This window comes from Sphaerodactylus townsendi, linkage group LG13 (assembly GCF_021028975.2).
Source record: "Sphaerodactylus townsendi isolate TG3544 linkage group LG13, MPM_Stown_v2.3, whole genome shotgun sequence".
NCBI classification, from domain to species: Eukaryota; Metazoa; Chordata; class Lepidosauria; order Squamata; family Sphaerodactylidae; genus Sphaerodactylus; species Sphaerodactylus townsendi.
Window position 1 is genome coordinate 54,391,224 of NC_059437.1, and position 15,286 is coordinate 54,406,509.

Here is a 15,286-nt window from a genome sequence, read left to right on the forward strand (position 1 = left end):
CTAATATCTCGGGCTTTTTTTTAACTTTGTTGGGGGGGTTTCTGCCTTCTCTCCTAGGCTGGATCAACGGAATGGAGAGCAGCTCCCAAGCTAGCACCTCAGCCGAGAAAAAAAATCACCATTGCAAAAGTTACAAGTTGATTATTGACCCAGCTTTGAAAAAAGGACAGCACAAACTCTATCGTTATGATGGGCAGCATTTTAACATTCCTGTAAGCGTTTGGATTTTTTAAAAGAAGGACATACTATCACATTCCTTGTCATTTCTCTCCCCCCCCCCCCATTTTATTCCCCAACCCACCTATCCATTTTGGGGCGGAAGGAAGGGAGGGGGATTTCTTAAAAGGTTGTTACAAAATGTGCAGAGAAATTTTGAAGTTACACCTCCTGATATAATTCAGTCTGTCAGAATGCAAAGGTAAAACCTGCAGCTGTGATTCCCAGCAGAGCTGCAGTTTGACATGTGTGTGGTTCCTCCACCCCCCCAGCACTCTTCTTAGTTTTTGTTGTCTTAAATGGTGTCAATCTACATTTCAAAGGTTGCTTTTGTTGTATCTCTGCTCCTCATGCCTCCTTTGCTGCTTCTTCTCAGAACTCTGGTCTTGCCCCAGTGGATTGTGTCAGAGATCCCAGGATAGGACGAATATGGACCAAAACCAAAGAGCTGGAGCTTTCTGTCCCTAAATTTAAGGTATACCTGATTTGATAATTCAGTGTAGGCTTAAGTCCCTGCTGCCACTTTATTGATAAAGTAATTTGGAAAGTTTAGTTAGCAATCCTATAAAAGTGGCAAAATGTTCTTTTTTAATAGCATCCTTCTGTTTGTCATAGTGTGTTTGACTAAAAACTCGATCTCTTTGAGTGTTAGTTTTTAAATTAACCGTTTGCAAATAAGTTATTAGGGATGTGGTAGCAAGTAACTTCACCATGAATTGCTGTGGTATTGAGGAAGGAAAATGTCTTTAAACTTGTATAGCTGCTTTTTAACTCCTTGTGCTCCAAGAGATGTCATTATCAACTGCTCACTCTCTGTCCTAATATTTTTTTCATTTTGACTTCCTGCTACGCACGCTTTGTGCAAAAAAATAAATCTTCAGATTGATGAATTTTATGTGGGGCCCGTGCCTCCCAAACAAGTCACATTTGCCAAGCTGAATGATAATATCCGTGAAAACTTCCTCATGGACATGTGCAAAAAATATGGTGAAGTGGAAGAAGTGGAGATCCTCTACAACCCCAAGAACAAAAAGCACCTTGGAATTGCCAAAGTGATCTTTGCCACAGTCAAAGGAGCCCGAGAAGCTGTACAGCACCTGCACAATACCTCTGTCATGGGCAACATCATCCACGTGGAACTGGATACGAAAGGTGGGAAAGCCATTTCTGAGCATCTGGTCCTCACCCCCTTCTCTTCTGTCCGGTGGGGGTGAGATGCATTTGCAGATTGGTCTGGGAGCAGGGACTAGTAATTAATAAAAAATACTATGAAATAGCTGTCGGTCAATCCCCCCCCTCATCTCTCTGCTTTTCTGTGGGCCTTTGATAGTCACGTGGAGCTGAATGTGTTGTCTGTTGCTAGGAGACAGTCCTGTAATTTACAAAATGCTACCATCCTCTCCATTTCACTCACTCATTCATGCTGACACTCGACTGGCCAAACTGTCCCATCACCTCCTTGCCAAAAAGCACCCCTTACTTTTATCTGATAACTTTAAACAAATTTTGATGGAATTTAGAAATGTTATTTTAGAAAAAAAACTTTAGAGAAAAAATGATTCAAAATTATCTCTAAAGTGTTAGCAGTGTTCTTTTTTATTTAGGAATCTGGTTGCTGCAATCTATGTCCAGGAGGCACTGAAAGGCTTTCTTTTTCTCCCTTTTGTCTCTTAAAGAGACAGTAACACACTTAAAGTCTACATTGCTAACAGTGTCAGGGAAAAATGAACAATACACCTGCAAATATGATAACCAGTACAACTTTGAATGCATTGATTATTTATATAGTTTGTGAAAAACATCCCAAGTGCTTCATTGTTTCCTGGGAGTAAGTCTCAGTGAATAAAATAGGAGTTACTTCTGAGTCGACCTGCTTAAGTGAATCACATTGGGGTTTTGCTGTACGCAGTCCTGTCCCCCCAGTTTTCTTTTTGGCCTGGGGGAATAAAGATGCAAATGTGCCTCCCTTAACTGCTAACAGAGCTAAGTTTTCTTTCCTGTTAATTGTTATAAGTACTGAAAGTATTTTTAACTTCTTAAGCAGATTGATTGAACAGCATGCCCAGAGTCAACTGAATGTAATAGAACAGTTTTGCCTTTCTGTCCCCATTGTTAAAAGGCACTTAAGTTTCGAATTGCATTTGGTATAGAGAACACCAAATACCTTTTTACCTTTATTGCTGGAGTTCAGTTTTGATTCTGAAGTATACCCATCTTCTGATTAAAGCTGAAATATGAGGAAATATATTTAGGTGACAGAGCTTGACTGAGATTATTTCAGAATAGGTAAATATTAGAAGATGTTGAGCAGATTTATTGTTCAGTCTGTTATCAATATATGTTTTGATTAACCAAAATATAATCTATCCAAAGAGAGGCATAGTCAGTGAATTACCCCACGTTATGTGATTTGAGCTTTACAGTTTGGAAGAACATGCAGCCTGATCCAAGTGTCAGTGTAACTGAAATATTTAGATTTGCAGCCCAATCCCATATCAGTTAACTTGAAAAAACTTTCACTGAATACAATTTATTTCCAAGTAAATGCACATGATCGCTTAAGCAATCTAACTGAAGTCAGTTATACTGAGTTTCCCGAACTCTCAGCCTAGCTTTGTAGTTCAGACTGTTACTGTATTAAAACCTGTTTGGGTTTTTGCTTTTTTCCGAATAGAGTAAGCTGTAAGCCCCCTGTAGGCAACTAACCAAGCCTTGTCTTCACTTCCTTTAACTCTTACTTGCAACATTTTGCAGTATTGTGACCTAACTAGATACAATGCATTCAGTTTTTACATGAGATACCAAAAATACTCAAACAAAATATATGCATGAACAATTATTTATTTTTAAATCCAATTATTTGCCAACTTACCTGTACTTTTAAATCATAGCAAAGTAGATAAAGGGAACACATTTCATTTCTAGTGTCTGTTTTAATAGTTATTTGATGAGCTCAGAGATCTACAGGTGTGTAGCACATGCACTCTGATTTGGACCCTAGAATGAACTCTGTAGCTTCCAGTGAGTCACTTAAGGTGAAAACCTGACTGAGTTTGGCTGTTGTGTCCTTTTTTCCCCTCACAGTAGGATCTGTTCTACCTTTGTCTCTGTCATCAGTAGCATTGTAATGTTCTGTGTTCTAGTTAAGTATTTTGGAGCTAATAGAGGCTGACCTCAAACCAGAAAGACTTTAGACTGAATTTTTGCCTCAGTAGGTGAACTTGACCAAACCATTTTCTCTCAGCTACAACTCCTGGTATGCAATATGGGGTATACAACACCGGGCTACTTTACTACAATGATATGAGCCTAACTGAGAAGATCCATATGGAGCACTTTAGTGGCATAAGCTGAAGAGAGTAGCCATGTTGGAGCACAGAGCTAGATTCAAGTCCAGTAGCACCTTAGGGACCATCAAGAAACTTGTTGACTATAAGGTGCTGCTGGATTTGAATTTAGCTTTTAGTGGTTTGAGCAATTCATAAATGCTGAAACATTGTTAGAGGAGGTAAGCTAATTCGTATCATATGAATTGGATGGTCGTGATTGCAACAGTGTGCCCCTGCAAGTAGATATTTATATCCTATTAATAAGAATAAAAGAGTATATATGTGAATTAATGTTCCCCTGCATACTGTGCCAGATGAATTGCATTAGCATAGTGATGCCATCTATAGTTTCTGCATCGGTACAACACCATTAATTAGAACATGGGACCAGAATCTTTGTTTTTCCCCATACACAGTAGACTATTAGAGATAATTACTGTTTGGGCTCCCAAGATTCTAGCTTCATGGACCTTCACAGGGCAACATGTTGTGCCACATGTTTTCTAAGCCATCCATCCTGGTCCTATTCATGTAGTATGTTAGTCAGTGAGCCACCCCATCAGCCTCTGTCAGCATAGCCAATTGGCCATGCTGGTAGGGGCTGATGGGAATTGTAGTTCCTGAACATCTGGAGAGCCGCAGGTTCCCTACCCCTGGTCCCACTAAATGGGTTGATTCCCAAACAAGTGTGCATAGAATTGGAATTTTAATGGTAAGTGAGAAATTGGTAACCTTTTGAATTAGTTTGAAAAAGAGTATACAGAGTACCTTTCTTGGGAAAACTGACCATGTCTGTGCCATTTGGATTTGTTAAACAACATATTTGGCATTTCCTGTATTTGAGCAGAGGCCAACAGGCAGTTGATTATTGCTTTTTTGTTACAAGTGAACCAGTCTCTACATATATTAAACTATTTAAGAGGAGAAATTTCCGTTCTTCAAAAGACTTGTCAATAAAGTAGATAAAGAATTAATCCTGTTAAGAACCAGTTTCATTTTGAAGAAACCCTCCTTGGTAAAAATGTACAGTGAAACTGGTGTTAACTTTGCCTTAATCATGTTTCTCTCAAATTGTGTTCTGTTACTAAGCCCAGCTGATCGCAAAGAGTGTTAAAACATCTGCCTCATTATGTTTGTGAAAAGCACAGTTGCTTGAGTTTTCTTTCCTCATTTGATCTGACAGGCAATATTGAATATTTCAGCAGATCCAGAAGTCCTGCTGTATGCTGGCAAACAGAATTAATAAAATGGGGGCTCTTAACGGAGGATTTGAGAGTTTTCCTTTATAGTTGCAATATGGTGTGTATTTAAATACAGATTTTGTTATTTGTCTAGGTGAAAAACGTCTGCATTTCTATGAGCTACTTGTAAATGGACTCTACACTCCTCAGACCCTTCCTGTAGAAAATGAGCCAGATGTTTCACCCACTATGAATGAAACACTGCAGGTATCTTTCACTTGGTTATTTTTAATAATTTGCCCTAAGTTTGATACAGTGTGTTCCAAGTTTATCTCCATTTATAATGAACAGTGGGTTGTCTCTTTAAGAAGATAGTTCTCTACATTCTTGTTCAGGCAGCTGAAAAACTCTAATGTCCTTTTTGTGGGTAATGGAAGGAATCCTGTTGAAGCTTCAGGTGAACCTGGAACTTTGATCCAATCCATAGAACTGAGCCAAGTAAGATTCTGATTATGACAATTACATGATACTTTGTGGTTAACCTGTGAATAGAAATTCACAGGGGCAAATTTATCCTTATCAGTCCTAGAAAGGTCTCCAGGTTTAATCCATTTGGAAGGTAGATTAATCCGACAAAGAATTAGGTGAGCAGTTGGTAGGGTTGCAAGTTTTTAAAGGCTATTTTAGTTCAGGTGTGTTGCTGTAGTAGGACTTAAATATAAAAATGAGCCTTTGGTAAAATGCACAAATTCATTTAAATCGATTCAGTTTAAAAGCAGATTATGGATGTATTGAAACGTTAATTGGTTGACAATTCTGTTAGATATTTTGGTGGAATTTGATACCATTAGTCAGGAAACGTCACATAAGTAGAGCTCCAGAATGATTTCAAGGCACAGTGTATCTGGTGAACTAGATTTGTTTCCTCGCTCCTACACATGAAGCCTGATGGGGTGACCCTGGGCTAATTACAGTTCTTCAGAATTCTCTCAGCCCCACTTAACACTGTTGTGAGGAAAGAAGGGAAAGAAATTTATAAACTGCTTTGAGACTCCTTACAGGAGAGAAAGGCGGGGAATAAATCCAAACTCTTCCTCTTCATCATCATCCTATACAATTTGTTAACACCCAGGTGCGAGGAGATGTCAGGGTTTTTGGGCAATATATTTTCTGTTACAAAATCCATATCTTTTTGCATCTGGCTTCTACACACCCAAAAGAGAGCTTCCTTCCCTCCCCATGTCCCATTTTAATTTCTGAGATAAAGGTTTATCCGTAATATTAAAGTAATAGTTAATAATTGAATTTTAAACTATGAATTCAGGGCTTTTTTGTGCCAAGTGTATGCATGTAATCACTGTATCACAATGCTTAAATTTGTTGCTGAGCAATTGTGTAGAATTTTACAGATTAATATCATAGTAAAATAACCAGCTTATGATTTTGTGTCTTGATGAAAGTGGTTGAATTAAATTTAGTCGCTAGCTATTTGGCTTGTCGTCTTGTATAGAATCCCCTAGGGGGCTGAAAGATTCTGTACTGTGTGATTCTGAGCAAGTTTATTTGGAACTCAGTCCCTGCGAAGTATGCATAGGATTGCCACCTTTCTAAGTGGTTTAATTTTTTTTCTTTTTAGTAGTGATTGAATACCTTGAAATATCTATTGCTTAGAAGTCAAAGAAAGCTGCTGTCTCCCAGAACTTTATATACCTCGCTGTTAACCTTTGGTCCTGTCTACTCAAACTTCCTCTGTATACTTAACCCCACACTTCAAAACAAGAAGCAAGCTGGTGTAGTGTTAAATAAATAAAATCTATTTCATAATTTTTGTTTCTGCCAAATGTGTTTTGTCAAGAGTAGGTAGTTTATGATTACTTCAAGGATCTAATTCTGCCGGGGCTGTGATCCTTCGCAGCGTAATCTCTGCCCCTGTTATCTCTGCTGTTCATGAACGGTTAGCATCTTCTTGGAGCTCCAATTTTACCATTTTTCTCTTTATACAGTGTTCATGAGAAGTAGCATGTTTGACTTTTTTTGTGACATAACTCAAAACTATAACAAGTTGTTCTGCATGCTTTTTACACCTGTGGACACCTGATATCTGAACTGTCTTATACTACTTCACTAAATTGTGTGAATTTTCATGATTTGCCTCACTACTTTTTAATCCTGTCTCAATCAGCACCCTTGCACTGGATTTATTTGTTCTAAAAATGTTCTAAAAGGAATGTTCTAAAAATCCATTCCTTGTGGCAACATCTTAAGTGAGTGGCTTAATCACTGGCATCCATTTCTTCAAGAATAAAGGAAGGGAATAAATCCCAAGTTTTCCGTTGAATCCCATAATTACTTGATGCCCTCTTTTCAGTGTTTGGTTTTGTGATCATGGATTGTTGTTGCTGTGCTAGCTTCAAGGTACATTCACACTTTAGACACATTAAAATTGGGGACGGATGTTTTTTATATGCATTAGTCAAACTTGCATTGGATACATTGTCAGCATTGTTCTGAAGATTTTTATTTTACCTTTCTGTGAATGTCAGACTCAAAAGTAGCTGGCGAAAGGCTGGTGAAGAGAACTTCAGAGTAAATTTTAACTGTGAGAAACAAGTTGTCTGTACTTGTGGTTCCTAAATATCCATATCTGGAATATTCTTGGTGGTTCTTGTATGTTTGTGTTCAAAGACAGCATTTTGATTTTACCATTCAGATGCCGCCTCTTCTAAGGCGAGTACATTTCAATAAGCCTTTTTTTCCCACCTTAATCAGAGTTTAAAATAATAATGTTGGTGGGTGAGATGAAAGGGTGGATTCAAGAAAGTTTTTCTCCTGTACTCAATCCTGAAAGGCTCAGACTGTAACTGAAATCTGTTGTTTGGATCTAGTTGAATCTATTTGGATCTAGGAAGTGTGTCTCTGTGTTAGTCTGTATTCTGTTAAATAATCTTTGCAGTTAGCCATTTACAGGGAGGGAGAACTTATTTTGCCAACTGCGCTGCTGAAACAACATGCAGGTGGGCTGATAAAATGGCATAATGAGAACTAATACTTTGATCTGCATGAGATGGTTTATTAATTCGGGTAGCTCAGTAGTTTGGGAGATTAATATCAGCTTTTATTCAGTAATGTCAGTTAGACGTTTTAATAGAAACTTACACTTTTTAATTTACTTAAAAATATTATGTTCATTTTTTCTTCTGAGCCACTCTGTACTCTGTGTGTGTTTATTACCATAGTAAGCCCTGGTAGCATCAGGATCATGCCAACAATAAAAAGTTCAGCTGAGGTTTTTTTTATTTACTTCATTTGTTTTCCTCTCTCCACCTTATCCTCTCAACAACCCTGTGAGGTAGATTAGTCTGAGAGTGTATGACTGTCACAAGTCCACTGTGGCCCCACCAGGATGCAGTGGGACATTGTAAGTGTCTTTCATGGTCAGCAGAGACTCACCCAGACTCAATCAGGTTCATTACAATTCCCTTTGTTGCAAAGAACCAAGTGCACAAGGGATCCACACAAATAAGCCTTTCTTCACCCAGCACATTGCCCCTTTAAAACATCAAGGGGTGGCTGAACTGCGCCTCTGCCATGGGGCAGTCCCATCAGGCCTTACCAGTTCTGGTTGCCTTGTCTCGGCCAGGGTCAAGGTTCCTCTTGCTCCCTTCTTTATGCCTTCTCAGCCTTTCCCAACCAGCCTGCCTTCATCTCCCTCCCCCCCCCCCCACCTACCTGTCTTGACATTTTCCTTTTTACCCCTGGAGTTCCAGCCATGTTGGCCAAGCCAATCACTTCTCTCTTCTCTGGGCCTTGTTCTTCTCTTACCTCCTTCCTTATCTTGTCCCACCCCCACTGGGTTTCCATAGGGCTAGCCAGAGACTTCTTGCTGCTATGTTCAGCAGCTGTTTTGGAGGGGAGACTCAACTGCAGGTGGCCCACCCCCATTCCTGCTGGTTCCCATCACACTTCTACCACCTTCCACAGAGGTGCCCCACCTTGTCCAGAAGCAGCTGCTATCTTTGGCCTAGCAGGCTTTGCAGTTACCCATTTACAGGGAGGGAGAACTTATTTTGCCAACTGTGCTGCTGGAATGACAGGCAGGCAGGTGGGCTGATAAAATGGCATATTTTATCCTTTATCCTCTGCTGCCACCTTTGTGCCACAGCCACTGTGCAAACCTCTGTGGCAGTGCAGGGGTTAAAAGCTGGGCCTCCCAGATCCATACTAAGACTGAAACTCAGCAATCAATATCATTAGACACAGTCATTTTAATTGCATAGCACAATCCTGACATCTAGTACAAGCCCGTTAAGCAAAAATTTCTGCTTAAGATTTAGGAAAAGATTCAGTAGCAGTGTATACATTTACATACTTTTATGGCCCTCAGACATCTCCAATCCCATTATGTTCTTCTTTTCTCATAAAAGAGTGCTGTGAGTAGGTGTGTGTGTGTTCTGGTAATAATTCTAGTAAATCTTGAGATGCATTTGTCTTTATTTTTCTTTTTTCCTTTTTTGCAGTTGGTTGATACCCTGAAACGTCTAAAAGACAACAGCCTTTCTTCCACGGGATCATCAACTACTCCAAACAGTAGCACCCCATTTTCCCATGATACGGCCTTTTCCAGTTGTCGGCAAGACACCCCAAACTCTTTCAGCCAATTTACCCCCCAGTCCCAGGGCACCCCTCTCACCCCACGCATGGGGACTCCATTTTCCCAAGACTCGGCATACTCTAGTCGTCAGACGACACCAGCTTACCATTTCAGGCAGGACTCTACCTATAAGCCCAGGAGACACGAAACAAAATTTACTGATGCCTACAATAGACGTCCAGGTCACCACTATGTTCACAATTGTGCAGGTGCTTTTCGAGGGTCAGAGCATCAGTTTAGTGCATTCAAACCCCATCAGCAAGAGACTGTGCAATATTCCCACACTCCCCCTTTGAGTCAGTCGGGGTCTTCAACTTACAAATCGGCCTTCTCTCCATACCAAGCCCCAACTACATATTCTCAGCCTGAAGAACCGCCCCTTCCCCCAGAGTCTAGAGAAGTCGAGTGCCAGCGACCTCCACTGCCTCCAACAGAGTCACCAGTTAAAAACAGCACGGCTGCCACCACTGATTTTGTCCCTGTGAAGGAAAAACCTGAGGATCCTCCGCCCCTCCCAGAGTCAAACAGTCTTAATGAACCAGCTGTGGTACCCTTCTCACAGACTCCTGAAAGGAGTGAGACTCCAGGCACCCCAACGATGGAAGCAGAAATTCAACGTAACAGTTTGGACTCCAGGATTGAGATGCTCTTGAAAGAGCAGAGAACAAAGATATGTTTTTTCAATGACCATGACTCAGACAATGAGATTCGAATGGAAGGAAGTCCAATTTCTTCCTCCTCCTCCCAGCTTTCCCCAATTCCAACATTTGGTTCCAGTTCTCAGCCCAGTCACAGGGCACAAACCCCATCCTCACGTCCCTCCAGCACTGGCTTGGAGGACATTAGCCCGACGCCATTACCAGATTCTGATGATGAAGAGCCAGTTCTTGGAATGGTTTCTCTCTGTCAGAATTCCAGAGGAATGTCAGATGCCAGCATGACTTCTGTTGACCAGCTGTGTAGGACGCCTAAAACCGAATCCTCTGAGACTAAAGAAATGCTGCCTGGTAACCAGAGTCCAGTATCAGAAAAAATGGAAGAGGTAAGCCATCCAGATCAACTGTGTGTGTCTGTCATCCGCAGTCAGTTTGCATGTATAGGGAAGGAAAATGCATCACCTGATGCATGATAACTACCCCTGAGAATTACTGTTTGGGAGTTGAATGAGGCCCACTGATCAACTGGCTTGGTTGAGTTTTGTTGGGAAAGGGTGGTTGGAAGGGCAATCTGTGTGCAGTTTTTATGCCTCCTGTGGGGAAACTATTTTTGGTCAGAGCATGCCTGTGCCACACACCTGGCTCTCAAGGCTGACAGAGATAGGTCTGCATGTATATAACGAACTAGCAGGGAGTGTGGAATATATGTAAGGGGTCAAATGGAAGAAGTGTATGATTGATCAGCAAAGGACACTGCCTTATCACCCCCTCCCCACAAATTATAAAGTGCGTTTTTTCATCTGTGCTTCATTCTGGCTTTCTCTTAATTTTGTTGAATGCTGATCTTGGCAAACCCCTGGTATATGTACAGTGCAGTTCAATTCAGTCAAATTCAGAAGCCTTGCTGTATGAAAACTTCTAACCTCCCTCTCCTGCAATGAATATAGTTAAGTTGCTGTTGATTATTTTATAATGTGTTAGCTTACTACTGACTGTGCACAGCAGAAGAGGGAGGAGACCAAAAGAGGTTCAGGAAGAAGCTCCTTGTGGCTCTGGAAATCCTTGAAGCTCCTTGTGGCTCTGCTGAGGGAAGGAGCACAGGCTGAATGGCTACCTCCAGACCTGTTGGGTTCACATGTGCAAAGGACTAGCCAGCCGGAGAAGCCCTCCTCCCATTGCCTATTTGTCTTCCAGTTTTGCTTTTTGAAGAATGTCAGTGTTCCAGATAAGTTTAGACAGACATGAAATATTCTAGTGCTAAATCAAAACATAAGAGATCATTAACGCTGCATTAGTTGGAATTAAGCCCCACCAGACGTGGCAGAACTTAGGTCCAGGTAAGGGTGTATAGTGACCTATAGCATGTTAGCAGTAAAAAGAGAGAGTCATATGGAATCCACATTTCTTTGATTTTTGTTTTGCATTCTCTTAGAACTTATACATCAGTGTGAGGAGGGTTTCTGTCATTTCTTGAGCTGTAATTATGTATGAATTATTAAAGACACCCCCCCCCAACATATACACACCTGTTTTAAGAGACGACGGCTGATTCAAGCTTCAGGGATTTTTATTTTTATTTTGAAGGGATGGAGCTGAAATAATGACTCTGGAAACCTGAGACGTAGCTTTTCCAGCTTGCAAATGAGATGGGAAGGAGTGCCAGGTTTTAGCCTATGAAAGGGTTGGGAGAAGAGGAGCTCATGTTTCAGCCTATTGTGAGGCTCCTGTTCCTGGCCAGTCTTTCAAAGAATTCCTCAGCAAGAGGAGGAAAGCTAGGATCTGGGAGTTCTAAAGCATTTGAGGCAGGAAAAGGGAAAAGGCTTTAAGTGCCTCTACCTCACTACCAAAATGAAATTCCGCGGGTGCCTTGCTTTCTTCATAATTCATATAATGCAGGCAGATGTATATTTTCTATAGGATATGTCTGTGGAGAGCAGTTTCTGTAGTTACATGTCTGCTGGCTGCGACATCTCAAATGTTTTTATAACCAAATTAATAATGATGGGGGTGACTTTTTCTGTGAAATATGGATGACCCATCACTAGCTATGCCAGAGCCTCAGTTCTATTTCCCCCAGTATCGAATGGGAACTTTGCCATTTTTCTGGAAGAAGCACTAAGGTGTATATCAAAATCACTGTTTTATTTTGATAGCCATGTTTGTTATTAATTGTTATATGTAATACTTTGCCCTTTTTGTTTATCCTTGCACAAGAGTCCTAACTAGTTTAAGATGATGAATAATAGTGTTCTCAAGGCCACCCAATGAACTTTCTGGTTAAAAGGAAATCAGACTCCCTACTCCCCCCTCCCAGACCATTGTATTCAGCAAGGGACTAAGGTGAGGTTCTAAGGCATGGGCTACACTGCTGGGGCAGTGTGTCTGGCCGAGTATAGTCCCTTGACTCTTCAAGCTCTTGACTCTTTGCAGTTTCCCACCCTTTTTCTCTGCTGACCCATCAGCATCTTCACAGGTAGATGATGCGAGTGTTTTGGCACTTGGAACCAAAAGGTTGCCCACTCCTAATGCGATGCCTCCTGTTTACAGTCCTTTCTTTGGCTGTGTCTCAGAGTTATGGTTCTGCCTTCCACAGGAAGCCTCACTAAACCTGCACACTGCTAACAGTGGGACCTACTTCTGCATGAATCAAGCAACAAGCCTGTCTTGGTTAAATATATTCAGCCTTGATGTGGTAAACGAAGTTGAAAGGGAAAATCTTTGCTGAAGAAACATAGAGAATCCATAGGATTTATGTAAAAAGGTGAGATGAGAACAAAGGAAGGAAAAAGGAGGACACAGGAAGATAACTGAACATAAATCTAGATAAATGAATGTGAAATCATTGTCCGCTGTGCACCTCCAACAAGAAACATAATAGAATCACCACAGTGCACAAAGAAGTGTGCTTTGTTGACAGGACCTTACCCATCTCTCTCTTCAAACGGCAGTAAGATCTGGATATCAAAGAGTTAGGGACCTTATAAAATAAAGGCTGCTCAGAAGTATTAGTGAAGCAGGGAAATCTTTCTATGGCTTGCTTGCTTTTGAATTTCAGCACCGTTGATTTTGGTTGTGTGTGTTGGGGGCAGAGGGTATTAGATTACACAGTGTAGTTATCTCTCTCCTGTATGGTGCTGCTGTACAGTGGTGTAGCGCCAACGGGGGCCAGGGAACACGATGCCCCGGGTGCGTGCCGCTGCTCTGTATCTCCTCTCCTACTGTAGCATTCATTCAAGTCCACCCTTCTCCCTCCAATAGACAACAGTTGTAGTGTTTAGCACTTAACAAATTCTGATAAATTCCACATCCTATGCTTATACAGAACTTTTCAGATAGTCTGTTACTAAACTATATTGTGATACAAAGTCTTTCTTCCTGTTGCATCTCTGATTTTCACCTCTCCCCAAATAATGGATACTATACTCATATGTGGAAAGAGTCCGACATGATAAGCAGAATAGTCCTGATCGCTGAATTTCCTGTGTGTGTTACAATGTATTTGGAAGTGTCCCTCCTGCATCTACTGTTGGAAGAAATCAACATAGCAATATTGCATTTATCTCTTTCTTTCTGCTTTCCTGACGTCCCTTTCTGCTTCCAACTGCATGCAATATTCTCGTTCTGCCTCCTGTTGTTCAAGGGTTGTTCCATTGCGTGCTGTATAACTGATTAAGCAATTCTGCCTTAAAACTGTTTTAATAGTTAAGACACTAGATTACTATATTTATACGGGCTTAAATTCTTTATTATTGTTATCCAGTGGCGAAGCCACAAAGGGACGGAGGGTGCGTCGTGCACCAGGCGCATGCCTGGGGGGTGCAAAAATCGCCCCAGGCCTCTCCCCCTTCACCCCCCGCGGCGCCCCCCTTCCCAAACTTACCTTAGTTCCTTTTTCAGAACTTTTTCAGGCTTCAAAAGGCCTTGTTCTCCGTAAAAAGGGCCTGAGGAGCTACAGTTCCCAGGAGATCTTGGGGCTCACAAGGTCTCCTGGGAAGTATATCTCCCATCAGGCCTTTTTTTTTTTACTGAGAACAAGGCCTTTTGAAGCCTGAAAAAGTTCTGAAAAGGGAATTAAGGTAAGTGTGGAAAGGGGGGAAGAGGGCAGGGGGGGCACCGCGGTGGGTGGGGGCGGAAAATGTGGAATGCGCACCGGGCACATTTTGGCCCAGCTACGCCTCTGTTGTTATCTATTCTTTAGCTTGGTCCTTTTGGTATTAACTTGATTTCCTCACTGCCCCCCTCCAAGTGGGTGCTCTCAAGTGGGTGCTCGCCAGTTTGTACTTGGTGGGGGATTCAAGCATTGACTGTCTCCCAACAGGCTTTTAAGCCTTAGCTGCGGGGAGGAGGGGGCAAGGGAGAAACAGGTCAAAAGACATGTATGCTTGTTCTTTTTACTGACTGAAGAAGAAACTCTGGGCTTGGGGAATGTTAGATACCATCTAAGATCTGTGTTCCTTTGGGCTAATGCAGTGATGGCGAACCTTTTTGAGACCGAGTGCCCAAACGGCAACCCAAAACCTACTTATTTATCGCAAAGTGCCAACGCGGCAATTTAACCTGAATAATCCCCTTGAGCAGGGTCCAGCCTGCTCAGCCTCCAGCAAGTCCCACATGCGCCACTCTGCGCTTCTCTAGCATCTCTGCTGCCTCGCCCCCCCCCCCCCCCCCCGGGCAGCAGCCACCTGGAGCACAGGCACCAGGCCCGCCAGCCAAGTCCTCCCTGCTCGCTGAGGTGCACAAACATCAAGTCCAGTGGCCCAGGCCATCCTAGATGTACGTGGGGGGGGGGATCTCATGACGAACTCTGTGCGTGCGTGCCCACAGAAAGGGCTCAGAGTGCCACCTCTGGCACCCGTGCCATAGGTTCGGCACCACTGGGCTAATGCATAAGGCCGTGGTAGCGACCTATGGCACTCCAGATATTCATGGACTACAATTCCCATCAGCCCCTGTCAGCATGAGCAATGGGCCATGCTGGCAGGGGCTGATGGGAATTGTAGTCCATGGACATCTGGAGTGCTATAGGTTCGCCACCACTGGCATAAGGTCTTTTTCACAAATTCAGAAGATAATTTGAATACTGTTTGCTAATTCTGAAAACCAAGGGTATTAATTGGTGCATTATCTACCAGTTGCTTTGATCTTGTTTAACTAGTACAAAAAAGATGGAGAAGGATCATGGGAAACATCTAACATCTTAACTGGAGGCTTTGCCTCGGTTCAATTAATCTACAAGTTGAAGTTCCTGTGTAA

At 42.0% G+C, this 15,286-nt stretch overlaps 1 protein-coding gene across 2 annotated transcripts in view; it reads left to right on the forward strand.

Moving 5' to 3' along the window:
- The window catches only part of SETD1B (SET domain containing 1B, histone lysine methyltransferase), a 57,024-nt gene that overhangs the window by 994 nt on the left and 40,744 nt on the right, over nucleotides 1-15,286 (forward strand). For both annotated transcript variants that reach the window (XR_007246035.1, XM_048514526.1), the window contains exons 2-6: nucleotides 58-212; nucleotides 593-691; nucleotides 1,098-1,368; nucleotides 4,881-4,993; nucleotides 9,244-10,419. Coding sequence is in view for 1 of the 2 variants with exons in the window: in XM_048514526.1 (XP_048370483.1) it covers nucleotides 58-212; nucleotides 593-691; nucleotides 1,098-1,368; nucleotides 4,881-4,993; nucleotides 9,244-10,419 (1,814 nt within the window). In the remaining variant the exon portion in view is untranslated. The remainder of the gene's footprint in view (nucleotides 1-57; nucleotides 213-592; nucleotides 692-1,097; nucleotides 1,369-4,880; nucleotides 4,994-9,243; nucleotides 10,420-15,286) is intronic.